The following is a 27,187-nucleotide window of genomic DNA, read 5'->3' on the forward strand; positions in this document are numbered from 1 at the left end:
GTCAGTTCTTGGCGACGCGGGTCAGTTTGGCACACAAGGCATTGCCGTTGTTGATAAACACGTTTCTCTCCAATGGGTGTCTGGCATTCTCTGTCTCTTGTCAGAGCCCGTGACTTAATCACATTCCCTCAAATTAACCTGCTGTGTGTGTGTGTGTGTTTCTGTTTGTATGTTCAGGTGAGGGACAAGGAGGAGGCCTTTTGAAATGTGACCAAGAAGTCTAAGGTGAGGGGAGAATGAACAAGGTAGTGAGAGAAAAAAAGGAGGGAGAGGGACTAAGAGAGAGTGGGTGACAGAAATAAAATAGTGTAGATAACTGGCTTGTGATTGAACTCCACATGGGCAATGTTAATAGCAATCATAAAACTTCAGTTATTTTTTGATGCCTTAAAAATCAACATTGAACTACATAATTGATCTAAATTGGCATTTGTACTAATATCATAGGCATGGCTGTGTATTAGCCTTGAGAGAGGAAGGTTGTGTCTCAAATGGCACCCTATTCTCTATATATTGCACTACTTTTGACCAGAGAGGAGGTTTGTTCCTCTGTACTCCCACGCTTCTTTGCAGGAACTTGATTATATGAAACCAAACATCCTCCCACCACATTGCAGGGGGCCTTAGGCCATCTTACCAGCCCAGACTTTAGCTACGGCATCGCCAACCTTAAAGCCTAGAAAACTTATTTGGGTGATGTTCATTAGGGCATGCAATGGAAAACGTTTTGCAACAAAAAACGAAATTGAGAAAAGTTCATGTTCATGTTGTCCCTCCCTGTTTCAGTTGGTTTTCTTATATTTGGTGCCTAATCAACACGACCCAGGACTGACACGAGACACGATATGTTTCAACAAAGTCATTTCCCTCTGACTAACCACCTTCATTAAATCAATCGCAGGAGTAAACAGAATTAATCACGTTTGTAATCAAAATCGCATGCCTGTTCCTGTGGAGCCATCTCCAATGTAATTAATGCTATATAATTGTGTTTATTTCGTTAGTATTTGTGACTAGTGATCAATTTAAAGGGTCTGCATATTGTTAATTCAATATGCTCTCCCAAAGGCAACTTGAGTGTCTGATTTGCTTGTGTAAGTTATATTGCTGGAGCTAGTCAAATCCCTGTTTGTTTTGATAATGAGAGAGTAATATCTTTTTTAAAGGGCTGGTTGGGAGTCTAACTTTGTTAACATACACATCTGGATGTCATCCACGACGTGGAAATATGACAGGAAGCGGGGCTCCAGAACAGGTTTGATGGATAAAGGGCTAGATGGATGCGCCAGGTGCATACTAACAGAAGCGTTAACACACACATATCCACACACACGCACACAGGCATACACAAGTACATAATTACACATGCCTGACAAAGTTTAAAAGCTCAGTGCAATCAGGATCTTCCACAGGGTCTGACATGTAAATGATAATTTATTATCAGTCAATTTACCACAGAATCCCAATTTATCTGCTAAAATAAGGGTTAAATAAATAAACATTAACAACAGGTATAGGTACAGTTGAAGTCATAAGTTTACATACACTTAGGTTGGAGTCATAAACTCATTTTTCAACCACTCCACAAATGTCTTTTTAAGAAACTGGTTTTGGCAAGTCGGTTAGGACATCTACTTTGCGCATGACACAAGTAATTTTTACAACAATTGTTTACAGACAGATTATTTCACTTATAATTCATTGTATCACAATTCCAGTGGGTCAGAAGTTTACATACACTAAGTTGACTGTCATAGCTTTAGAAGCTTCTGATGGGCTAATTGACATCAATTGTAGGTGTACCTGTGGATGTATTTCAAGGCCTACCTTCAGACTCAGTGCCTCTTTCCTCTTTCCTCATCATGGGAAAATCAAATTGTTGACCTCCAAGTCGGGTTCATTTTTGGGAGCAATTTCCAAATGCCTGAAGGTACCACATTCATCTGTACAAACAATAGTACGCAAGTATAAACACCATGGGACCACGCAGCCGTCATACAGCTCAGGAAGGAGAAGCGTTCTTTCTCCTAGAGATGAACGTACAGCAAAGGACCTTGTGAAGATGCAGGAGGAAACAGGTACAAAAGTATCTATATCCACAGTAAAACGAGTCCTATATATCAACATAACCTGAAAGGCCACTCAGCAAGGAAGAAGCCACTGCGCCAAGACCGCCATAAAAAAAAGCCAGACTATGGTTTGCAACTGCACATGGGGACAAAGACTGTACTTTTTGGAGAAATTTCCTCTGGTCCAATGGAACAAAAATAGAACTGTTTGGCCATAATGACCATCGTTATGTCTGGAGGAAAAAGGGGGAGGCTTGCAAGCTGAAGAACACCATCCTAACCGTGAAGCACGGGGGTGGCAGCATCATGTTGTGGGGGTGCTTTGCTGCAGGAGGGACTGGTGCACTTCACAAAATAGATGGCATCATGAGGAATTAAAATTATGTGGATATATTGAAGCAACATCTGAAGACATCAGTCAGGAAGTTATAGGTTGGTCGCAAATGGGTCTTCCAAATGGACAATGACCCCAAGCACACTTTCAAAGTTGTGGCAAAATGGCTTAAGGACAACAACGTCAAGGTATTGGAGTTGCCATCAAAAAGCCCTGACCTCAACCCTATCGAACATTTGTGGGCAGAACTGAAAAAGCGTGTGTGAGCAAGGAGGCCTACAAACCTGATTCAGTTACACCATCTCAGTCAGGAGGAATGGGCCAAAAATTCCCCCAACATATTGTGGAAAGCTTGTGGAAGGCTACCCGAAACATTTGACCCAAGTAAAACAATTTAAAGACAATGCTACCAAATACTAATTGAGTACAGTATATGTAAACTTCTGACCCACTGGGAATGTGATGAAAGAAATGAAAGCTGAAATAAATCATTCTGACATTTCACCTTCTTAAAATAAAGTGGTGATCCTAACTGTCCTAAGACAGGGAATGTTTACTCGGATTAAATGTCAGGTATTGTGAAAAACTGAGTTTATATGTATTTGGCTAAGGTGTATGTAAACTTCCGACTTCAACTTTAGAGGTAGGATTTCTTGCTGTTATGTTTTTTTCAGTGCCATCTCTTTGACATTAGCTAGGTTTCCATCCAATTGGCGACAGATTTTCATGCAAATATTCTAAAATCCATATGAAAACAACATGCGCATTTTCCCACCAGAGAGTTGTTTCCATCAAATTGACTTGTTGCAGATAAAACATTGTGTGTATTCTCATGTCCCGAATAAAAGGTTAAATGGGTTTCCATCACATTTTCAACTCTACTGATGGTCTTGTCACAAAAAAGTTGCGTTTTATAGCGAATGTGTCCACTCTGGTCTTGGCACGTGCACACTAGCTAATAGCTCGCATTCGCAGATGCAGTGCGGCTATAGCCTAAATTCGGACATTATTATGGACAAAATAGCAAGATTATTTTTATTTGTCAAACGACAGCCAAGCATGAATCATCATGTCACCAGAATAAGACCCTCGATATGTATTGGAAATGAAAAAAGCGTTTCCACCGCCATTTCATGCATAATAAATGTTACCGACACAAAAAAATCCCACATTGTCTGGCATATTGTCTTGTTGACATTTGAAATGTTTACCAACACATTACCAACACATTAGGTTTACTGACACACACACACACGAACGACACATTTACAACTGCGCACTGAACATTCATGAGTACCTTGTCACCAGGTACACTAACACATCAATGAGATCTGAGGGCTGGGACACATAATAAATACTCAAGCTGTCCTTTCAACTGGCCTACCTGGTTAAATAAAGATGAAATAAAATAAAACACTGAGGTACCTCATAAGGGTACAGACGAAACCTCCTCTCATAGCACAATTCTCATAACATAACCACATTAATTTGTTTGATAAAAAATGTAATGTTACAAAAAGAAATGTCACTCTCGAGCTATTACCCTTTGACCGTTTGAGGTGAGTACCAGTGGGGTGACAGGGGAAAGGTCAACGGGTCATAGCTGCAGGGAGAGGGGACAGTGTATGTGTGTGTCAGACCTGGGCTCGAATACATGCATTTGATTATTTGTTATTTTCTGTGTACCGTATTTTAGTACTTTTTACTCAAATATAGTATAAATACCATACTAATATTTTAATGTGTCCCGAATCAACTACTTCTACTATAAATAGCCTACATTTTGAAAGTATTTCCAACTACATTATTTCAAATATCAAACAGACCTGGTTGAAATGCATGGTAGTATTTAAATATTTATTTACGAAATACATGCAAATACTTTCCAAGGTTATTTCCAAATACATTCCAATATTAAACTACTTGTGTTTTCGCAATAAAATCACCAAATGCTTACATCCAAATGTATTTGAAATACCCTAAATAGTATTTGAACATAGGTTTGGAGTGTGTGAATCTTGCTTGGATTACATGCATGACTCTGACTTTTCTGATAACAATTCCCAAAACCACAAGGATTCCATTTGATGGCTGAAGGAACATCTCAATAGAAAGAATTCATGTAAACTTCCCTGGGAGTCCCAGGGTGTGGTAACAGGGCACGGTGGCAACAATGCATGCATCTGGAGCATGATCAACTCACATAGAATAAACAGTCCTTATCTGATTTAGTTCCTTCAGTGATGTGAATCCTGGTTTGCTGTCCTTGTAGTGGCCTCTGATCTGAGAGTCCAGGCTGTAAAAACAAATAATGGGTAGTACTTTTAAGAACGTGACCCTGTACTGCAACTCCATTCTCCTCAGAGTTGGAGTCTAACTGCCCGTCAAATGTCTGTTGCTGGCCTCCGGAGGCTTCCAAAATGAGCCTCAGAGTTTGTTCCAAAACAAGCAAGCAGCAGCCTACGTTTGCAGGAATGTGTAGGTTGCCGCTCCACTTGTCCAGAAGTTGCCCCTAAGTAGCTACACACACACCCCACATCCCTGCAATATAACCAAACCACTAGGTAGGCAGCGGCACTATTCTGAGTGGCTTCTCCCTTTAGAGACAACATACAAGGCCCCAATTAGGTCCAGTACATCAAACCATATGCGTGGACATAGGAGGGTGGGTGAACTCGGAGACAGCACTGGGATGGCACAGCTCCAGCTGGGCGTGCGTCTGCTTCCCCAGGGAGGACTTGAAGAAAGACTCCCTGGACCGCAAGAGGGGCGTCTTGCACAGGGCTCCCCAGAAGAAGCGCAGCACTGATGGGCTGAGGAAGATGAACACCCAGGGGTCCACGATGGAGTTGGTTGAGAGAAAGAGGAGGGCGATGAGGTCCATCTTGTGGCTCTCCTTCCTCTGCCCCGTGGAGTTGATATAAACACGGATCTAAGATACAAGAGAGGAAGAGAAGACACTGAATAACGAGTCCTGATCAATTAAAAAATATATATTTTACCTTTATTTAACTAGGCAAGATCAGTTAAGAACAAATTCTTATTTTCAATGACGGCCTAGGAACAGTGGGTTAACTGCCTGTTCAGGGGCAGAACGACAGATTTGTATCTTGTCAGCTCGGGGGTTTGACATCAATTTCCCTCTTATGTAATTCCACAATAATGATCGGAAAATGTAACCAACCATCTCACAGGTTTTTATTACTCTTGGTATTAGTGAAAGAGTGGAGATGCACATTCCTCGACCGAGCACACACACACAAACTGTATGCTGCTAAACTGTGTGTACTGTTGGGGTTTCCCAGTGTGACTCAAGAGTGCTGTGTCCTGTAAAAGCGAAAGTACTCTAGACTCTTTCGGGCCAATTTCCTGAAACATCTATCATTACGACAATATCCTGTGGGTGGAACTAGCAGTGTGAACAACCCTGAGTAGAGTGGAAAAACACCACAGCCATGCCTGTAGATTACACAAATTACAATGGGGCAACATAATGAGCTGAACTCTTGTGTGAATTGTTGACACAGAGTTATTTTGTGTTTTAAATGCATTCTAATATCAGTCTGCATTATGCAAATGCAGTAACGGCTTTAAAGGTACCTCCAGATGAACACTTTGTGTTGAACTTTTTGATTCTCCAAGACTCTTTCTCAATAGTCTTCCCTTGTGTCCTTTCTCCATGCCCTCTCAGAACACATTGGAGAAGAACACCCATGGTTCCTCCCTTCTGACCTCCTTCAATGCATTTTGAGTAGGAAGCCATGAGATAGGACTTGAGAAATCGAGCAAAGATCATTGAGAAATAGCTTACATGTAAATTTGTTATTTCCCTCCCTCCCCCAACCGAGCTGCCATTTTGTTTGCCAATAATCAGGCTGTTAGGGAACACCACCTTAATCCCAGGGTTTAATACTAAATTAAAATATTTCAGGGAGCTCCTTTAAATTCTCTACTAATTATGTTTGTCAGAACCCTATGTGCCCTCGATCTGGAACAAACTGTCTGGATTATTTAATTATTGATTAGTTAGAGAACACTTTGGGCAGATAGAGGAGACATGCAGAAACCTGTATTCTCAGTCAGTGTCTTATTTGCAACAGCGAAACACTGTTTAATTATTAATAATTTCATTGGTGCCTGAGGGCACAGTAACGAGAGAAAGTCGAGCAAGCAGTGCTCACAGGCAGGATCCGGTTTCATCGACAGCAGGCAGACGTAGAGGAGGCGCCAATCCCACAGGGGAGGGTCTGACTGTTTGCATTACCATAGAGTGCCCTATATTGCCTATAAGACTACCTCTGAGTGATAAGCTAGACATTAACCAAAAAGTGGGAAATAAGTTTTAAAAAAGCCTAAGATTCTCATTTATCCCCTTTTACCACCTTCAATTGGTTGTTATCAATAAGTGTCACAATACGGTGTCCGAACTAAATGGTATGTTGGAAATGGAACAAATTATGACGCTATTGATGACAACCTATACAAGTTGCGTGGTTAACAAGCATACTTTTATGTGGGATTCTATGTTTTTTCTCCATTTCATGTCTGAATGATGTGCCCAAAGTAAACTGCCTGTAGCTCAGGCCCTGAAGCCAGGATATGCATATAATTGGTACCATTGGAAAGAAAACACTTTTTGTAGTGTTTGTAGAAATGTTAAAATAATGTAGGAGAATAACATAATAGATATGGTAGGAGAAAACCCAAAGAAAAACCAACCAGAATTGAGAGAGACCACCCTCTTAGAAATGCAAGAGAAAGGTCATATTGTAAATTAGCTCCCTGGATGCAATTCCTATGGCTTCCATAGGGTGTCAGCAGTCTATGTTCAAAGTTGTAGGCTTGTAACTTCCAACACAAATAAGAAATAACAGTTTTAGTAGAAGGACACAATCTTGGAAATTTGTGTTTGAGCACGTCATGAAGAAATCGGCTTCCTATTGAACATACTTCTTTCCGAAATAAATATTATATTTTGATTACATTTTAGGATATCTGAGGAGTAAATAGAAACATATTTTGACTGGTTGAAACAAAGTTTAGGGGTAGATTTTCAGATTCCTTTAACGGCAAGTTGAATGAGTGGATTACTCAAATCAATGGCGCCAACTAAACAGACTTTTTGGGATATAAAGAAGGATTTTATCTAATAAAACGACACTACATGTTATAGCTGGGACCCTTTGCATGACAAATCAGAGGAAGATTTTCAAAAAGTAAATGAATATTTAATCGTTATATGGGAATGTATGAAACCTGTGCCGGTGGAAAAATATTTAGTTAAGTAATTTAAAATAAAAGAAAGAGAAAAAAAAGTAACAAAGAATTAAACAGCAGCAGTAAAATAATAATAGCAAGGCTATATACAGGGGGTACCGGTACAGAGTCCATGTGCGGGGACACCGGTTGGTCGAGGTAATATGTACATGTAGGTAGAGTTAAAGTGACTATGCATAGATAATAAATAGAGAGTAGTAGCAGCGTAAAAGAGGGTTCTGGGTAGACCTTTGATAAGCTGTTCAGGAATCTTATGGCTTGGGAGTAGAAGCTATTAAGAAGCCTTTTGGACCTAGACTTGGTGCTCCGGTACCGCTCGCTGTGCGGTAGCAGAGAGAACAGTTCATAACTAGGGTGGCTGGAGTCTTTGACAATTTTTAGGGCCTTCCTCTGACACCGCCTGGTATAGAGTTCCTGGATGAAAGGAAGCTTGGTCCCCGTGATGAAATGGGCCGTATGCACTTCCCTTTGTAGTCCCTTGTGGTCGGAGGCCGAGCTGCTGCCATACCAGGCAGGGATGCAACCAGGTGTAGAACCATTTGAGGATCTGATGACGATGTCAAATGTTTTTTGTCTCTTGAGGGGGAATAGGCTTTGTAGCGCCCTCTTCACTACTGTCTTAGTGTATTTGGACCATGTTAGTTGAGAATGGGGTTGTGCTAGGTCCTCCTTTTTCTGTAGTCACAATCATGTGTCTTGATCATTTTGAGGGAGAAGTTGTTGTCCTTGCACCACACAGCCACAACGTCTTGTCGTTTTTGGTGATCAGGCCAACGACTGTTGTGTCAACGGCAAACTTGATGATGGTGTTGGAGTCGTGCCTGGCCATGCAGTCATGAGTGAACAGGGAGTACAGGAGAGGACTGAGCATGCATCCCTGAGGGGCCCCTGTGTTGAGGATCAGCGTGGCGGATGTGTTGTTACCTACCTTTACCACCTTGGGGTGGCCCGTCAGGAAGTCCAGGATCCAGTTGCAAAGGGAGGTGTTTAGTCCCAGGGTCCTTAGCTTAGTGATGAGCTTTGAGGGCACTATGGTGTTGAACCCTGAGCTGTAGTCAATGAATAGCATTCTCACATAGGTGTTCCTTTTGTCCAGGTGGGAAAGGGCAGTGTGGAGTGCAATAGAGACTGCATCATCTGTGGGTCTGTTGGAACGGTATGCAAATTGGAGTGGGTCTAGGGTTTCTGGGATAATGGTCTCATGACCAGCCTTTCAAAGCACTTCATGGCTACAGACATGAGTGCTATGAGTCGGTAGTCATTTAGGCAGGTTACCTTAGTGTTCTTGGGCACACGGACTATGGTGGTCTGCTTGAAACATGTTGGTAATACAGACAGGTTGAAAATGTCAGTAAAGACACTTGCCAGTTGGTCAGCGCATGCTCAGAGTACACGTCCTGGTAATCTGTCTGGCCTTGCGGCCTTGTGAATATTGACCTGTATAAAGGTCTTACTCACATTGGCTACGAATAACATTAATGCTGAAACTAAGGAATAGATAGATAGAGGAGGCAATCAATAAAGTGATGGAGTCCAGGTGAGTCCAATGAAGCGCTAATGCGCGTAATGATGGTGACAGGTGTGCGTATGATGGGTAGCCTGGTGCCCTCAAGCAGTACTCTCCCCCCTCTAGGGGCACCACCCGGCATCCCACCTCGGCGAGCCTGACAGAGGCCAGCAGAGGTGTGGGAGCCTGATGAGCCGGCTGAGGCATGACGTGGGATGGGAGCCTGCCGAGCCAACCGAGGCAAGAAAAGCTCTCAAACAAGCTAAGGTGTGGAAGCCTGACGAGCCAGCTGAGGCATCCCCGGTTCCTTTGGCAGCGGCACCCGAAACTGACACACCAACCAAAACAAAAAACTCCCTGATTCCAATATTGGTGTCAACATTCTGTGAGGACAGACGCTGGGTGACGAGAAGCAAGTACAGGGAGTGAATATTTAATAAATAACACATTAAACAAAACACGGACAGCGTCTGGACAAGGGAAACATAACGACATTAATGCTGAAACGGGATCAAACTGGGGAATAGACAGATATAGAGGAGGCAATCAATAAAGTGATTCCAGGTAAGTCCAATGACGCACTGATGCCGCGTAATGGTGGTGACAGGTGTGCGTAAAGATGGGCAGCCTGGTGCCCTCGAGCCACAGAGAGTGGGAGCAGGCGTGACACATTAACTCTTTAGAACCCATTGTGGCTGTCACGCCCTGGTCAAAGTATTTTGTGTTTATCTTTATGTATTTGGTCAGGCCAGGGTGTGGCATGGGGTTTTTGTAATTGTGGTGTGTTTGTCTTGGGGTTTTGGTGGTGGTATTGGGATTGTAGCTTAGTGGGTTGTCTAGCAAGGTCTATGGCTGTCTGGAGTGGTTCTCAATCAGAGGCAGGTGCTTATCGTTGTCTCTGATTGGGAACCATATTTAGGCAGCCATATTCTTTGAGTTTGTCGTGGGTGATTGTCCTTAGTGTCCTATGTGTACTCGTTGTTAGTTTGCACCAGATAGGCTGTTTCGGTTTCGTTTATTGTTTTTTGTAAGTTCGTGTTTTTTTGTTATATTAAACATGGATCGCAATCGACACGCTGCAGTTTGGTCCGACTCTCTTTCATCACCACTAGAAAACCGTTACAGAATCACCCACCACCAACGGACCAAGCGGCGTGTCAACAGGCAGGAGCAGCCGAAAAGGAGATGCTCACCAAGGATTTCTGGTCATGGGAGGAGATCTTCGACGGGAGAGGACCCTGGGCTAAACCAGGGGAGTGTAGCCGCCCAAAGGAGCAACAGGAGAAGAGGCAACAGAGGCAGCAGCAGCAGGAGCAGCAGCAGCTACAGTGGGAGAGGTTGCACCACCTGGAGTTATGGACATGGGAGGAGGAATTGGACGGTAAAGGACCCTGGAATGAGCCTGGAGATTATTGTCGCCCCAAAGCCGAGCTGGAGGCAGCAAAAGCAGAGAGGCGGCATTATGAGGAGCTAGCACGGCAGAGCGGATGGAAGCCCGAGAGTCAGCCCCAAAATTTCTTGGGGGGCTTACAGGGAGTATGGCTATGCCAGGTAGGAGACCTGCGCAAACTCCCTGTGCTTACCGGGGGCTGGAGAGACCGGGCAGGCACCGTGTTATGCTGTGGAGCGCACGGTGTCTCCAGTGCGGGTGCACAGCCCGGTTCGGTATATTCCAGCTCCTCGTATCGGCCGGGCTAGAGTGGGCATCGAGCCAGGTAAGGTTGGGCAGGCTCGGTGCTCAAGAGCTCCAGTGCGCCTGCACGGTCCGGTCTATCCAGTACCACCTCCACACCCCAGCCCTCCGGTAGCAGCTCCCCGCACCAGGCTTCCTGTGCGTGTCCTCGATCCAGTACCACCAGTTCCAGCACCACGCACCAGGCCTTCAGTGTGCCTCGCCTGTTCAGCGCAGCCAGCGCTTTTCTCCTCTCCTGCGCTGCTGGAGTCTCCCGCCTGTTTAACGCAGCCAGAGCCTTCCTCCTCTACAGCGCTGCCGGAGCCTCCCGCCTGTTCAGCGCAGCCAGAGCCTTTCTCCTCTACAGCGCTGCCGGAGCCTCCCGCCTGTTCAGCGCAGCCAGAGCCTTCCTCCTCTACAGCGCTGCCGGAGCCTCCCGCCTGTTTAGCGCAGCCAGAGCCTTTCTCCTCTCCTGCGCTGCCGGAGTCTCACGCCTATCTAGCGCTGTTAGAGCTTTCCTCATCTCCAGCGCTGCCGGAGTCTTCCGCCTGTTTAGCGCAGCCAGAGCCTTCCTCCGACACAGCGCTGCAGGAGTCTCCCGCCTGTTCAGCGCAGCCAGAGCTGCCAGTCTGCATGAAGCAGCCAGAGCTGTCAGTCTGCATGGAGCAGTCAGAGCTGTCAGTCTGCATGGAGCAGTCAGAGCTGTCAGTCTGCATGGAGCAGTCAGAGCTGTCAGTCTGCATGGAGCAGCCAGAGCTGTCAGTCTACATGAAGCAGCCCGAGCTGCCAGTCTGCATGAAGCAGCCAGTCTACATGGAGCAGCCAGAGCTGTCAGTCTACATGAAGCAGCCCGAGCTGCCAGTCTGCATGAAGCAGCCAGTCTACATGGAGCAGCCAGAGCTGTCAGTCCGCATGGAGCAGCCAGAGCTGTCAGTCCGCATGGAGCAGCCAGAGCTGTCAGTCTGCATGGAGCAGCCAGAGCTGTCAGTCCGCATGGAGCAGCCAGAGCTGTCAGTCTACAGGAAGCAGCCCGAGCTGCCAGTCTGCATGAAGCAGCCAGTCTACATAGAGCAGCCAGAGCTGCCAGTCTGCATGAAGCAGCCAGAGCTGTCAGTCTGCATGGAGCAGTCAGAGCTGTCAGTCTGCATGGAGGAGCCAGAGCTGTCAGTCTACATGAAGCAGCCCGAGCTGCCAGTCTGCATGAAGCAGTCAGTCTACATGGAGCAGCCAGAGCTGTCAGTCCGCATGGAGCAGCCAGAGCTGTCAGTCTACATGAAGCAGCCCGAGCTGCCAGTCTGCATGAAGCAGCCAGTCTACATGGAGCAGCCAGAGCTGTCAGTCTGCATGAAGCAGCCAGAGCTGTCAGTCTGCATGGAGCAGCCAGTCTGCATGGAGCAGCCAGTCTGCACGGAGCTGTCAGTCTGCACGGAGCTGTCAGTCTGCACGGAGCTGTCAGTCGGTAAGGAGCTGCCAGTCTGCAAGGAGCTGCCAGTCTGCAAGGAGCTGCCAGTCAGCACGGAGCCGCCAGAGCGGTCAGTCTGTAAGAAGCCGCCAGAGCTGTCAGCCTATATGGAGCAGCTAGTGCCGCCAGTCTGCCCAGCGCCGCCAGTGCCCCCAGTCTGCCCAGCATCGCCAGTCTGCCCAGCGCCATCAGTCTGCCCAGCATCGCCAGTCTGCCCAGCATCGCCAGTCTGCCCAGCATCGCCAGTCTGCCCAGCACCGCCAGTCTGCCCAGCGTCGTCAGTCTGCCCAGCGTCGTCAGTCTGCCCAGCGCCGCCAGTCTGCCCAGCGCCGCCAGTCTGCCCAGCGTCGCCAGTCTGCCCGGCGCCGCCAGTCTGCCCGGCGCCGCCAGTCTGCCCGGCGCCGCCGGTCTGCCCAGCATCGCCAGTCTGCCAGACTCTTCCAGATCTGCCAGTCAGCCAGACTCTTCCAGATCTGCCAGTCAACCAGACTCTTCCAGATCTGCCAGTCAACCAGACTCTTCCAGATCTGCCAGTCAACCAGACTCTTCCAGATCTGCCAGTCAACCAGACTCTTCCAGATCTGCCAGTCAACCAGACTCTTCCAGATCTGCCAGTCAGCCAGGATCTGCCAGTCAGCCAGGATCTGCTGAAACCACCAGCCAGCCAGGAGCTGGTAGATCTATCTACCTGCCTGAGCTTCCTCTCACTCCTGAGCTTCCTCTCACTCCTGAGCTTCCTCTCACTCCTGAGCTTCCTCTCACTCCTGAGCTTCCTCTCACTCCTGAGCTTCCTCTCACTCCTGAGCTTTCTCTCACTCCTGAGCTTTCTCTCACTCCTGAGCTTTCTCTCACTCCTGAGCTTTCTCTCACTCCCGAGCTTCCCCTCAGTCCCGAGCTGCCTCGGTCCCGAGCTGTCCTTCAGTCCCGATCTGTTCCTCAGTCCAGTGGGGTTCTGGGTGAGGACTACTAGGCCATGGTCGGCGGCGAGGGTGGACTATCCAGGGACGAAGGGAGAGGGGACTAAGACATTAAAGGAGTGGGGTCCACGTCCCGCGCCGGAGCCGCCACCATGGACAGACGCCCACCCGGACCCTCCCTATTGTTTTGAGGTGCGTTCGGGAGTCCGCACCTTAGGGGGGTTCTGTCACGCCCTGGTCAAAGTATTTTGTGTTTATCTTTATGTATTTGGTCAGGCCAGGGTGTGGCATGGGGTTTTTGTAATTGTGGTGTGTTTGTCTTGGGGTTTTGGTGGTGGTATTGGGATTGTAGCTTAGTGGGTTGTCTAGCAAGGTCTATGGCTGTCTGGAGTGGTTCTCAATCAGAGGCAGGTGCTTATCGTTGTCTCTGATTGGGAACCATATTTAGGCAGCCATATTCTTTGAGTTTGTCGTGGGTGATTGTCCTTAGTGTCCTATGTGTACTCGTTGTTAGTTTGCACCAGATAGGCTGTTTCGGTTTCGTTTATTGTTTTTTGTAAGTTCGTGTTTTTGTTATATTAAACATGGATCGCAATCGACACGCTGCAGTTTGGTCCGACTCTCTTTCATCACCACTAGAAAACCGTTACAGTGGCAGTCAACAGGTTTTCTTTAAATTACTATAGCGGCCGGGATTGCCCTTGTTTTCCGAACAATAATATCTTTGTCAAAATCGCTAAATTAACTTGCTAACAACCTGTCGTCGTATTTGCGTGGCTGAGTGAAATAAGTAAACAGCAGATATACTGTATGTTTGGTGTTGTTGATGTTTGATGGCGTGAAACTTGGGGAATAGCTCTAAGATTAGCAAGTCCTGTCATGTCATGATAACTTTGTTGGTATAGGCGAGCATATCATTGGTGGAGCTCGAATGATTGAGCTCTGTCTCATGGAAATAGTTTCAGTGTTCAGCTGTATATAGTCAGCTAACTCATATGGAAATGGCCTGCTGCTAGCAAGCTAGTTAGTCTGTCAGACAAGAAAAGCTGTATGTAGTGGTAAATTTGAACTGCGCTCACGAAACGTCACCTCAGCTGTCACACAGACAAACAGCTAACTAGCCATCGAAATGAAGGCCGGAGTAATTTGTGTTTTCTGTTGTGTTTAGGTTACGGTTTGTCATGTTTGCTAGGTGCAAATATCCAAAGGCTATATATTGCCTCGTTTTCATATTATTTGACAGCGTAGCTGTCGTGTTAGGGTAGATACCCATGAAGTGGAGCTCATATGATGAGTTCACAATCAATTTTCCATCTTGCAACTCCCGCTCGAGCGTGGTAGTCTTGCCGTCCCAAGTTTGTTTCTGCACCAGTTTTCCGTTCTCAAAGGTCATCAGAGTCTTGGCTATGTTTACATAGCCAGCTGACAAGTTGGGGGAATTGGAAGGTGTGTAACTGTATCACACAATTTATTATGGAAACCCCTAATTAGGAAGAGTGTCTATGGTTGATTAAAAGACAGGAAGGGAGACAGACAGTGTGAGAGAGCAAGATTATGTGTTATTTGTTGATCCTCTCCTCTCCCTCTGTTCCTCTAAGTCAGTGAAAGCAAATGAAAGGCTATGGAGAGTCAGGGCTCAGGAGCAAAAATGCAGGGAGAATGACGAGTTAGAGATGATTGGAGGGATAGAGATGTGGAGTGAGGAGGGGAGCGAGAGGAGAGTGGAGGGAGAGGAACATGGAGAGAAAGAGAGGGGGCACACCCAAGAGAGGAGCCTACGTTTCCATAGACTGTGTCTTCCCTAAGTCCCACCATTCACCCTTGTACCATACTGCCTGGGCCTGAAGTGACAGTGGCAGGGGTTTTGAAGTTGTTTTTAAAAATGGTAGGAACTTACACTATATGACTAAAAGTATGTGGACACCTGTTCGTCGAACATTTCATTCTAAAATCATGGGCATTTAAAATATATATATATATATTTCACTTTATTTAACCAGGTAGGCCAGTTGAGAAAAAGTTCTCATTTACAACTGCGACCTGGCCAAGATAAAGCAAAGCGACACAAACAACAACACATGGAATTAACAAACGTACAGTTAATAACACAATAGAAAAAAAATCTATATTCAGTGTGTGCAAATGAGGTAAGGCAATAAATAGGACGTAGTGGCGAAGTAATTACAATTTAGCAATTAAACACTGGAGTGATAGATGTGCAGAAGATGAATTAATATGGAGTTGGTCCCCCTTTGCTTTTTTAAGGGGTGGATCAGTTTAATATTGCGGAAAGAATGTTGCTTCCATCAATGTAATTGTCTGCATCATTTCCATTCAACCATATTTTTGGGGTAAATATATATATCCATACACGCATGCATGTACATACACATACCTATATAGACTTACATACTTTTTTTATAGAATATACCTTTATTATTATTATTCCCCGCAAACCCTACCGCCGATCCCCCAATTGGAGTAAACTAATAAACACTTCTGCTTTTACCTTCAATTTACACATCCTATATACATTTTACAGACACAGTCTACTTTACAATAGTTCTCTCTTGTTTGTTCTTAGTCCTTCCTCTATTTCTGATGTCCATCCAGTTTGATTTCTATTTGTAACTGTGCTATTTCCCAAAGGTTCCGAACCTATATACATTTTACAGATCCCGTATGTTTTACATTGTTTATCTTGTTATTAGTGCCACCCTTCAGCTCCATTCAACCCCTCCCATCTATCTCTCAAACATTCTATTTGCCATATATTTTTCAACTGTGCTGTGATGCTTCACAAAATAATTGAACCTTCCTATTCTCATAGCTTCTACAGATTGTAAATTAAAAATAAATATTTTTGCTAAAATAATTATTATATTATTGATTGATTGATTATGTCTTTTCAAATCACCCAGTATTAATATCTGTAGCGTTAGTTCTAGGCAAATGTTGCAATTCTTCAGCCATTCCTGGACCAATACCAAAATAAATGATCTAATGACTCTGCATCCTCACAGCAGAATCTGCAGAGCTGGGAAGATTGTATATATAACATTCTATTAGTTGCAAGAATTTTGTATAGTAATTTAAATTGAAAAAAGTTTCCCCCCTTTGCTGCTATAACATCCTCCCCTCTTCTGGGAAGGCTTTCCACTAGATGTTGGAACATTGATCCGGGGACTTGTTTCCATTCAGCCACAAGAGCATTAGTGAGGTCGGGCATTGATGTTGGGTGATTAGGGCTGCCAAACCCAGATTGGTCCGTTGGACTACCAGATGGTGAAGCGTGATTCATCAGTCCAGAGAACGCGTTTCTACTGCTCCAGAGTCCAATGGCGGCAAGCTTTACACCACTCCAGCCGACACTTGGCATTGTGCATGGTGAATCTTAGGCTTGTGTGTGGCTGCTCGGCCATGGAAACCCATTTCATGAAGCTACCGACGAACAGTTCTTGTGCTGACGTTGCTTCCAGAGGCAGTTTGGAACTCTGTAGTGAGGGTTGCAACCAAGGAAAGACGATTTGTATGTGCTACACGCTTCAGCAGTTAACGGTCCCATTCTGTTAGTTTGTGTGGCCTATCAGTTCGTGGCTGAGCCGTTGTTGCTCCTAGATGTTTCCAATTCACAATAACAGCACTTACATTTGACCGGAGCAGCTCCAGTAGAGCAGAAATTTGATGAACTGACTTGTTGGAAAGGTGGCATCCTTTGACGATGCCACGTTGACAGTCACTGAGCTCTTCAGTATGGCCAATCTACTGCTAATGTTTGTCTATGGAGATTGCATGGCTTAGTGCTCGATTGTATACACCCGTCAGCAACAGAATCCACTAATTTGAAGGGGTGTCCACATACTTTTGTATATATAGTGTGTATCTGTTCCAGAGATTGTAATGGATTATGACAAGAAAATGGGCTGGGTTTTCCATCTCAACCAACTGAGGATATATTACAATGTTGGATGCACAGGTAGAAAATGGTGGAAGTATGTGTTTTGGAAGGATGCTCAATATTGCCATCATAACATATAGCATGTAGCAAACAGTTACAGTTGAAGTCAGAAGTTTACATACACCTTAGCCAAATACATTTAAACTCAGTTTTCCACAATTCCTGACATTTAATCCTAGTACAAATTCCCTGTCTTAGGGCAGTTAGGATCACCACTTTATTTTAAGAATGTGAAATGGAGAGATTTATTTATTTCAGCTTTGATTTCTTTCATCACATTCTCAGTGGGTGAGAAGTTTACATACACTAAATTATTATTTGGTAGCATTGCCTTTAAATAGTTTAACTTGGGTGATACGTTTCGGGTAGCCTTCCACAAGCTTCCCACAATAAGTTGGGTGAATTTTGGCCCATTCCTCCTGACAGAGCTGGTCTAATTGGGTTAGGTTTGTATAGGCCTCCTTGCTCACACACGCTTTTTCAGTTCTGCCCACAAGTTTTTTAGGATTGAGGTCAGGGATTTGTGATGGCCACTCTCCAATACCTTGACTTTGTTGTCCTTAAGCCATTTTGCCACAACTTTGGAAGTATGCTTGGGGTCATTGTCCATTTGGAAGACCCATTTGCGACCAAGCTTTAACTTCCTGACTGACGTCTTGAGATGTTGCTTCAATATACACTATCCACATAATTGTCATGATGCCATATATTTTGTGGGTGCACCAGTCCCTCCTGCAGCAAAGCACCCCCACAACATGACGCTGCCACCCCTGTGCTTCACGGTTGGGACGGTGTTGTTCGGCTTGCAAGCCTCCCCCTTTTTCCTCCAAACATAATGATGGTCAAATGATGGTCACAGTTCTATTTTTGTTTCATCAGACCAGAGGACATTTCTCCAAAAAGTACGATCTTTGTCCCCATGTGCAGTTGCAAACCGTAGTCTGGCTTTTTTTTAATGGCGGGTTTGGAGCAGGGGCTTCTTCCTTATTAAGCGGCCTTTCAGGTTATGTTGATATAGGACTCGTTTTACTGTGGATATAGATACTTTTGTATCTGTTTCCTCCAGCAGCTTCACAAGGTCCTTTGCTGTTGTTCTGGGATTGATTTGAACTTTTCTCACCAAAGTACGTTCATCTCCAGGAGACAGAATGCGTTTCCTTCCTGAGCGGTATGACGGCTGCGTGGTCCCATGGTGTTTATACTTGCGTACTATTGGTAAATAGCATTGGTAAATAGCTCCCAAGGAAGAACCAGACTTGTGGAGGTCTACAATTTTTTTTCTGAGGTTTTGGCTGATTTCTTTTGATGTCAAGCAAAAGAGGCACTGATTTTGAAGGTAGGCCTTGAAATACATCCACAGGTACACCTCCAATTGACTCAAATTATGTCAATTAGTCAATCAGAAGCTTCAAAGCCATGACTCCATTTTCCGGAATTGTCCAAGCTGTTTAAAGGCACAGTCAACTCAGTGTATGTAAACGTCTGACCCACTGGAATTGTGATACAGTGAATTATAAGTGAAAAAATCTGTCTGTAAACGTTTTTTGGAAAAACGACTTGTCATGCACAAAGTACATGTCCTAACCGACTTGCCGAAACTATAATTTGTTTACAAGAAAATTGTGGAGTGGTTGAATGACTCCAACCTAAGTGTATATAAACTTCCGACTTCAACTGTACATGACCCACAGCATGGTCAAACAAGGTAATGTTTCCAACATTTTCGGACTACTAAACAACTATTGATTTAGAACCACAGCGAGTTACCGCAAGTCGCAAAGAAAACAGGAGCTGCCTTCACTAATCAACGTCATCTAATCACCTATGCTTGGTATAAAACAGTGACAACTAAAAGATACCAAAATCGATTTAGTCCAATCAGCATAAGCTAAATATGATGTGGCTGTCCATGGTACTGATTTGTGTGATTGTGTGCGTGCAAGTAGAAAAAACATGTTGACTCACCCTGCCAATGCCATCCTCCTCTTTCATGTTGCCTATAAACAGTCTATGACTCTGTTATACAGTAAACATTTTTAGTTTTTGTTGTCCTAGGGTACTTAGGCTAGCGAGCAAGTAGTTTAGCCAACTTCCTTTCATGTGCAACGATACGCCACGTTAACATTAGCCTACTACATCTTGTGTTTGTTGATCTTCATCCTCTCAGGCCAGGGGCAGAAAGGCCACATCACAACAACATGCAACAATTAAAAAATTCTGTCAATAATGACATTTGGCTTGTGATGTGATTGGTCTGAAGCCAAATCCAAACTGGCTTCCCTTGACAATTTTTATTTTTTTATCAAGGGAAGCCAAATGCTTGCTGGCTTCCCTTGCATTCGATGCTACAGGCAGCAACAATGTCATACTCTTTTTGATCAGACAGCATCAGATGCTAAGACAGAGGGGCACTGTTTCGTTGGATGGATGGATGCTTTCTCCGCTGAGATACATTTCCTTCAATTTGCAGACTGAATGTATGAAAGGCTGAATGTATGAAACAAAACACATTGTGTTTTTTTCTTGGTATAGTTTCTTGGTAAATTCTTCCTTTGGCATCCATGAATATACGCCACTGATAGAAACACATTGGGTGTATTTTTGACAGATATTCTTAAGAATATTACAAGGTTAAAGAAGGAACCTTAAACCTCTTAGATGTAAAGTCCCCTGTTTTGGGGACATGTGTGGTTCTGGTACCGGTTTCGACTGACATTTTTCAGTTTCGACCGACACCCGAGATTGAAATGGCTTGCATTGAGCGGTAGCCATGATTCTCATGGACACAGGAGTATGTCTGACACCAGGATGGGAAATCTGACACCACATGAAGCTGGGATGTCCCTCCAACCATTTAATTCGCTCTTCCGACTGTCCATCAACTCCTGGCTGAACTCTATGTCACAGCCACTAACAACAATATGCCTGGTAACCCAGCAGGAGATTGCGGTTTCGTCGCTGTAACACATTCAGAGATCGATTCATAGCCATTCATATAAAATAATTCATAGACTTTAAGTGAACACCACTTTCTGTTTGTCATAGACGGAAATTATTAATATGAAAGACGGGTTCCTAACAAGTTCAGGAAGCAAAGCTAGAGCTCTGTGATATGTTCACAGCGATGGGGGCAGACGGTTTGATCAAGAGAGACCTTTAGAAAATATGCACATTTTCTCTAACACTCAATACACAAATATGTATTTTTTTTCCCTTAAAAGTAACTACAATTCAGCAATTTATAACTATTTTTACCAGAAAGGTGAGATTTGATCCTTTCTTGGAGTATTTAGCATTACTAGTTATTTTTTATGGCCCTCATGATAAATAATTACGTTTGGGGAGTACGTAGATTATATTTTTGATTGCATTTAAGAGGTTTTAAGGTTAATTTAAGAACCCATACTCTGCCATCAGTTTGTTTTTAAACATTTGTAGACTTAAGGTGTGCTTTTGAGAACCCTTTTCAAAAGAGTGGTTCGCTTTGGAACCAGCAGTGCGCTCGTGATTAAAGGGCGCTTGTATGTATAATTTGAATGGAGACCGTTGGTTCAAAGACGCACTGGAGGCGGGAAGTGCACGGATGGTTGGAGGCAAGACAGGTGAGAGACGACTTGCAACGGATCGACGTGAAAGGTGGGTGAATGTTAGCTATTCACTAGCTAACAATAATAATTCAAACCATTATCAAAAAACAGTACAATCAAATTAAATGTTATTTGTCACATGCACATGCACCGAATACAACAGGTATTACCTTACAGTGAAATGCTTACTTATACAAGCCCTTAACCGGCAATGCAGTTAAGAAAAATAAGTGTTAAGTAAAGAATAAAATAGAAAAATGACAAATAATTAAAGAGCAACAATAAAATAATAGTAATGAGCCTATATACAGGGGGTACCGGTACCCCCGCACAGGTTAGTCGAGGTAATACGTACATGTAGGTAAAGTGACTCCATAGATAATAAACAGAGTAGCAGCAGAGTAAAAATGGGGGTGAGGGGGGTTAATGCAAATAGTCCAGATAATCAAAAGGGTAACTGTTCAGGAGTCTTATGGCTTGGGGGTAGAAGCTGTTTAGAAGCCTCTTGGAACTAGACTTGGCGCTCCAGGTACCGCTTGCCGTGTGGTAGCAGAGAGAACAGTCTGACTAGCGTGGCTGGAGTCTTTGGCAATTTTTAGGGCCTTCCTCTGACACCACCTGGTATAGAGGTCTTGGATGGCAGGAAGATTGGCCCCAGTGATATACTGGGCCATACGTTTTGCCATATGTTTTGCCACATAAACTGAAATTAGGAAAACTATTAGAAGTTTAGCAAGCAGGAAATGGAAGAGTGATATCTGCATAGTCTAAGTTGTTGAGAGTTTGGGTGCTGTGAGAAACTCAGCCTCCATAAATAGGTAAGACACACACACACACACAGATGACCCAATCTAGGTTATGTTAAACTTGCAACACAGGATACTGAGTTGTAAACTTGACTAAATATTTTAAACCCATGATAGACTCTCTCACCATCTCTTTCCATCCTCCTCCCTTTAGTCCTTGTCTTATCCTGCCCCTGTTCAGTTAAGTTGTAGAGAGTTTGGGAGCTGTGATAGAGAAATGTATCAACCTCCACAAACAGGTAAGACACACACAGAGAGCGTGGGATGACCCAATGTAGGTCATGTTAACAAAAAGGAGAATAAATAAATCACATTAGTGAGATGCATTTGATATTGAATACTCATGTTGTGTTTGTGTCTAATTTACAGTATGTCTTTCTGGATGGTGCATTGGGGTGGCCTGTTCGGTCCTCAGTATTTCAGACCAAAGCAAGACGATGTTTAAAGCTCACTATGGATTTACAAACATATAAAGTATTTGGATGTATTTGCTCTGTGATTGTGTGTTCTGTACATGGAGAATATTTGTATTTTCCAATACTAACTAAATGTCGCTCATTCAAATGTACTACTCGTTGAAAGACCAGACGGGGAAGGGATATGTATAAATTCTTAAATTTCCCTACTCACATGAACTCACACACTAATAACCTTTTAACACCATACCCAGATCATAATGTGCTAGCTTGGGTATTTTCTTCTCACATTGTATATTCCATCACATTTCCAGCAGCATAACAAGACCAGTAAATCATCTCCAATTGATTTTAATTTCGGTAATATGTTCCGAAGTATTCCCATGCATTATAGAGAGACACGTGATCTTATAAAAATGCAAGCAAGGTTTGAAATGATTAGGTTAAATATTCTATCTGTTTGGCCTTCTTGCGGTCAATTTGCAATCTACAAATGATTTGTAATTATGTTCCCGCCCCCCAACCATCCACTTAAGAGAAAAATAAAGAAAAAAAGATGAATTACATTTAAAAATCGTCCTGCGTTGAATCTTGTTGATTATCCCTGCTTCATAATATTCTAATCCTGCCTTTTTTATTACACACCCTCCAATTTAAGGTATCAAGGTCAATGCAGCCATTTTGCTCCTCCCCTACCTCCTCAAAGAATATAAAAGTGGGCTGTATATCACAGACAGGGTATGTATTTGCCAGCAGATGAATAAATAAATGCAAGGTTGGTAGTAATACTGTGTAAGGTGTGATCAGTTGTTAACTTACTGTTTGAAATATGACCCGAGTAAGCTTAATCTTTTTTCTTTGTATCTTTTCTTTGTTTTCTTCTTAGAGTGTGTAAAATTCCCCATACATAAGAATAGAATCCCTTTGCCGGATGATGTACATGTACAGCTCTTCCTGGATGGAGAGCAGGTGTTAGTACCTGAAGAGCCTAACCCTAATCCTTGGAATTTATGAGGGGGGTAAATTACCAACAAATGTTGAATGGCAAACTTTTTTGCTGTAGAGAGGGATAGGGAAACCAGACTTCAAAGTAACACAAGGTCAGTTGTAAAACAGCTAAATTACTCAAATTAGAAACCACTTAGAAAGCTCTTATTCGATGTGCTAATGCTTTGTTAGTGGCTCTACATGCCTATAAGTTTTATTATTGACCTGTGAAATATTCTCCATGTACAGTGAGGGAGAAAAGTATTTGATCCCCTGCTGATTTTGTACATTTGCCCACTGACAAAGAAATGATCAGTCTATAATTTTAATGGTAGGTTTATTTGAACAGTGAGAGACAGAATAACAACAAAAAAATCCAGAAAAACGCATGTTAAAAATGTTATAAATTGATTTGCATTTTAATGAGGGAAATAAGTATTTGACCCCTCTGCAAAACATGACTTAGTACTTTGGTGGCAAAACCCTTGTTGGCAATCACAGAGGTCAGACGTTTCTTGTAGTTGGCAACCAGGTTTGCACACATCTCAGGAGGGATTTCATCCCACTCCTCTTTGCAGATCTTCTCCAAGTCATTAAGGTTTCGAGGCTGACGTTTGGCAACTCGAACCTTCAGCTCCCTCCACAGATTTTCTATGGGATTAGGGTCTGGAGACTGGATAGGCCACTCCAGGACCTTAATGTGCTTCTTTTTGAGCCACTCCTTTGTTGCCTTGGCCGTGTGTTTTGGGTCATTGTCATGCTGGAATACCCATCGACGACCCATTTTCAATGCCATGGATGAGGGAAGAAGGTTCTCATCCAAGATTTGACGGTACATGGCCCCGTCCATCGTCCCTTTGATGCGGTGAAGTTATCCTGTCCCCTTAGCAGAAAAACACCCCCAAAGCATAATGTTTCTATCTCCATGTTTGAAGGTGGGGATGGTGTTCTTGGGGTCATGGGCAGCATTCCTCCTCCTCCAAACACAGCGAGTTGAGTTGATGCCAAAGAGCTACATTTTGGTCTCATCTGACCACAACACTTTCACCCAGTTGTCCTCTGAATCATTCAGATGTTCATTGGCAAACTTCAGACAGGCATGTATATATGCTTTCTTGAGCAGGGGGACCTTGCGGGCGCTGCAGGATTTCAGTCCTTCACGGCGTAGTGTGTTACCGATTTTTTTCTTGGTGACTATGGTCCCAGCTGCCTTGAGATCATTGACAAGATCCTCCCGTGTAGTTCTGGGCTGATTCCTCACCGTTCTCATGATCATTGCAACTCCACGAGGTGAGATCTTGCATGGGGCCCAAGGCCGAGGGAGATTGACAGTTCTTTTGTGTTTCTTCCATTTGTGAATAATCGCAACAACTTTTGTCACCTTCTCACCAAGCTGCTTGGCTTGTAGCCCATTCCAGCCTTGTGTAGGTCTACAATCTTGTCCCTGACATCCTTGGAAAGCTCTTTGGTATTGGCCATGATGGAGAGTTTGGAATCTGATTGATTGATTGATTGATTGGTTCTGTGGACAGGTGTCTTTTATACAGGTAACAAACTGAGATTAAGAGTGTGCTCCTAATCTCAGTTTGTTACCTGTATAAAATACACCTGGGAGCCAGAAATCTTTCTGATTGAGAGGGGTCAAATACTTATTTCCCTCATTAAACTGCAAATCAATTTATAACATTTTTGACATGCGGTTTTCTGGATTATTTTGTTGTTATTCTGTCTCTCACTGTTCAAATAAGCCTACCATTAAAATTATAGACTGATCATTTCTTTGTCAGTGGGCAAACGTACAAAATCAGCAGGGGATTAAATACTTTTTTCCCTCAATGTATCTAAACAAATCATTTTTATCAGTAAGATTAGTATTGTGATTGGTATTGTTGATAACAATAACTATTATTGTATTTTTAATCTAGGTTCCTATCTTGTTGTTGATACATGATCAAATATGAATGTTCATCAACGGTTGACATTGTATCAGGGATGCAAACTGGTGAGGGTTCAAAAAGGTAACAAAAAATGTGCATGGCTGCATCTCGCTGTAGGCTGTTTTGGTTATTTGGATCTCCATTCGCCTTTTGTTTACTGCTTTTTTTTTACTGTTAATTGATGAGAAAGCCAGAGTTCCCTCCCCTCTGACATTCTCCAATGGGTTTTGAGAAGGGGCGAGAAGAGGACACGAGGAGCATGCAACTGAGATTCTTCCAGGGAGAATATCTGTCTGCGCCTCTCTTTTATAGCTAAATGGGTGATACACTCTGCGGCTGGATACTTTTCATCAGACCCCCCCAAAACGTTTTTATTTTTTTATTTTATACAAATCTAGACAATTCACATGGATGACCTATTTTGAGATCAAAATGTTGAATATCACTGAACAATGGCAGGTTTGTATCCCTGAGTACTTCATTGACTAACACTGATATTTTTTTGCACAATTGAATCAAGCAACATTTTATTTCTCAATTGATAGGCGATAGTTACACTCTTTAAAAAAATGTTCCTTGAGGCACCTTTAGGGGTTCTTCAGATTGAAACACCAGCAGAACACCTAAAGGGCCTCCAGGAACATTTTCCCTAAGGAACCTTTTAAAAAGGTTACTCAAAGAACCTTCTAGGGTATGAAAGTTTCTGTAGGAACCTTTTATGTTGCATGTATTCTATTATGAATAATAGTAGTAATAATCATAACAAGAATAATAATAAAATAACAGGAGTGGCAAACCTGTAAAGTCACAGATTCATTTTATTGACTTTGAGAAGGTAATAGAAATACAAATATGCAATCAATACATTTAAGGGTACACCCGGGAGGAAAACAGACGAATAGTATAACTTAGAAAAACAATTGTTTAACTTACCACCAGAGGAAGGGAGCAAATCACGAATATCACCGTCATGAACACCAGTACTATAAGATGTTCGACCTCTTCGGCCATGGAGAGGACTCTCCGGTCCTTCTTACTCCGAGTTGTCACGGATCCCCCGTTTAGTTTGCGCCTCCGGTACATCAAAACCAGGTGGTATACGACAAAGGCGTTACAAGCCGCTATAGCGAGGACTAGGATGAGCATAACGGTTGCGTAAAGGACTGGATAAACTCGGTCTTCCGGCATTAACGGATTCATGTCAATGAAGCACCACGTCCCCGGGCAATACTGCACGTAGTCCCCAAAACCCAAAAAGGGCATGAGGCAAAACACCCCGCAAACTAAATAGATGAATGGAATGGTGATGTATCCACAACGTTTGGTGACGTGCCGCCCGTAGAAGTATGGACATCCAATGGAGAGGCATCGCTCAAGCGCCATTGCGAAGAGGACAGATAACGTGGCCAAGCTGAAAAAAGTCATACAGAATCCAAAATACTCACACATTGCGGGAGGGTTACTGTCAATCATAGAAATAATGGTGGTGTTAAAGGAGTAGGCTGCCAGGACGAAAGGACTGACCAGACAGGTGCCCATCAAGTCAGTGACGACCAGCGTGGTTACCAGAACGTGGAAGAGCGACAGTCGCTGCCGGCTCTTGTCCTTCCTGCGACGGATCTCCAGAAGGATCAAAGCGGCCAAGTTCCCTATCACTCCCGCAGAGAACATTATCGCGCTGATGCGCGGGTTCCCATTGTCGATGTGCAGGTTGCTGTGGCATGGGTCTTTCTCGGTGTCGTTTGCCATAGGAAGAGTTTTGCCTCCGTCCAAGACTTCAGTGCTGATTGGGTGAAATTCCAAAACGATTCACTGTTCCTGAGAATAAAACAGTGCTTTTGTTTCAGCACTTCAAAAATAAAAAGCACAAAGTGAAGTATGCCAACTTCTATTCCTCTTATGAAATAAAGTTTGTGCCTTTGTTTTGCTTTGCTGTGATCCGGAGCCTGTGATGCGAGATCATGCTACAAGTTGATCGAGTATGGAGCCGCGCGCTTTCTCTCTCCACCTTTTCTTCACACAAATTTACAACTCTGGCGAAGTCTTGATTCACAAAATATAGGCCCTACTTCTATATTGTTTCCTGTCCAGAGAAAAAAATGACAAAAAAAGTCTGAACCAGCCTATGTATAGTCATTCCGTACATTATTCAATGGTCTATGTTTTGCCAGCGTTTGTTTTTCTTTGGTAAGGATAACGCGGATGTTCTGCGTCTGTGAGCCATGGGTTCCTCTCCCTGAATGAGTTGTTTGAGCGAA

The 27,187-nt window shown here is 43.7% G+C and overlaps 1 protein-coding gene across 1 annotated transcript; it reads right to left on the bottom strand.

Annotated features, from left to right (window-relative positions):
* Positions 1-3,424: 3,424 nt before the first annotated feature.
* Positions 3,425-27,187, bottom strand: LOC112261470 (prostaglandin E2 receptor EP2 subtype). The gene is made up of 2 exons (XM_024436814.2): positions 25,863-27,187; positions 3,425-5,335 (listed from the first exon to the last, which is right to left on the bottom strand). The coding sequence occupies exons 1-2, from the start codon at positions 26,676-26,678 to the stop codon at positions 5,042-5,044; spliced, it is 1,110 nt and encodes a 369-aa protein (XP_024292582.1). The 5' UTR covers positions 26,679-27,187; the 3' UTR covers positions 3,425-5,041.

This window comes from Oncorhynchus tshawytscha, linkage group LG11, assembly GCF_018296145.1.
Source record: "Oncorhynchus tshawytscha isolate Ot180627B linkage group LG11, Otsh_v2.0, whole genome shotgun sequence".
Lineage (NCBI taxonomy): Eukaryota > Metazoa > Chordata > Actinopteri > Salmoniformes > Salmonidae > Oncorhynchus > Oncorhynchus tshawytscha.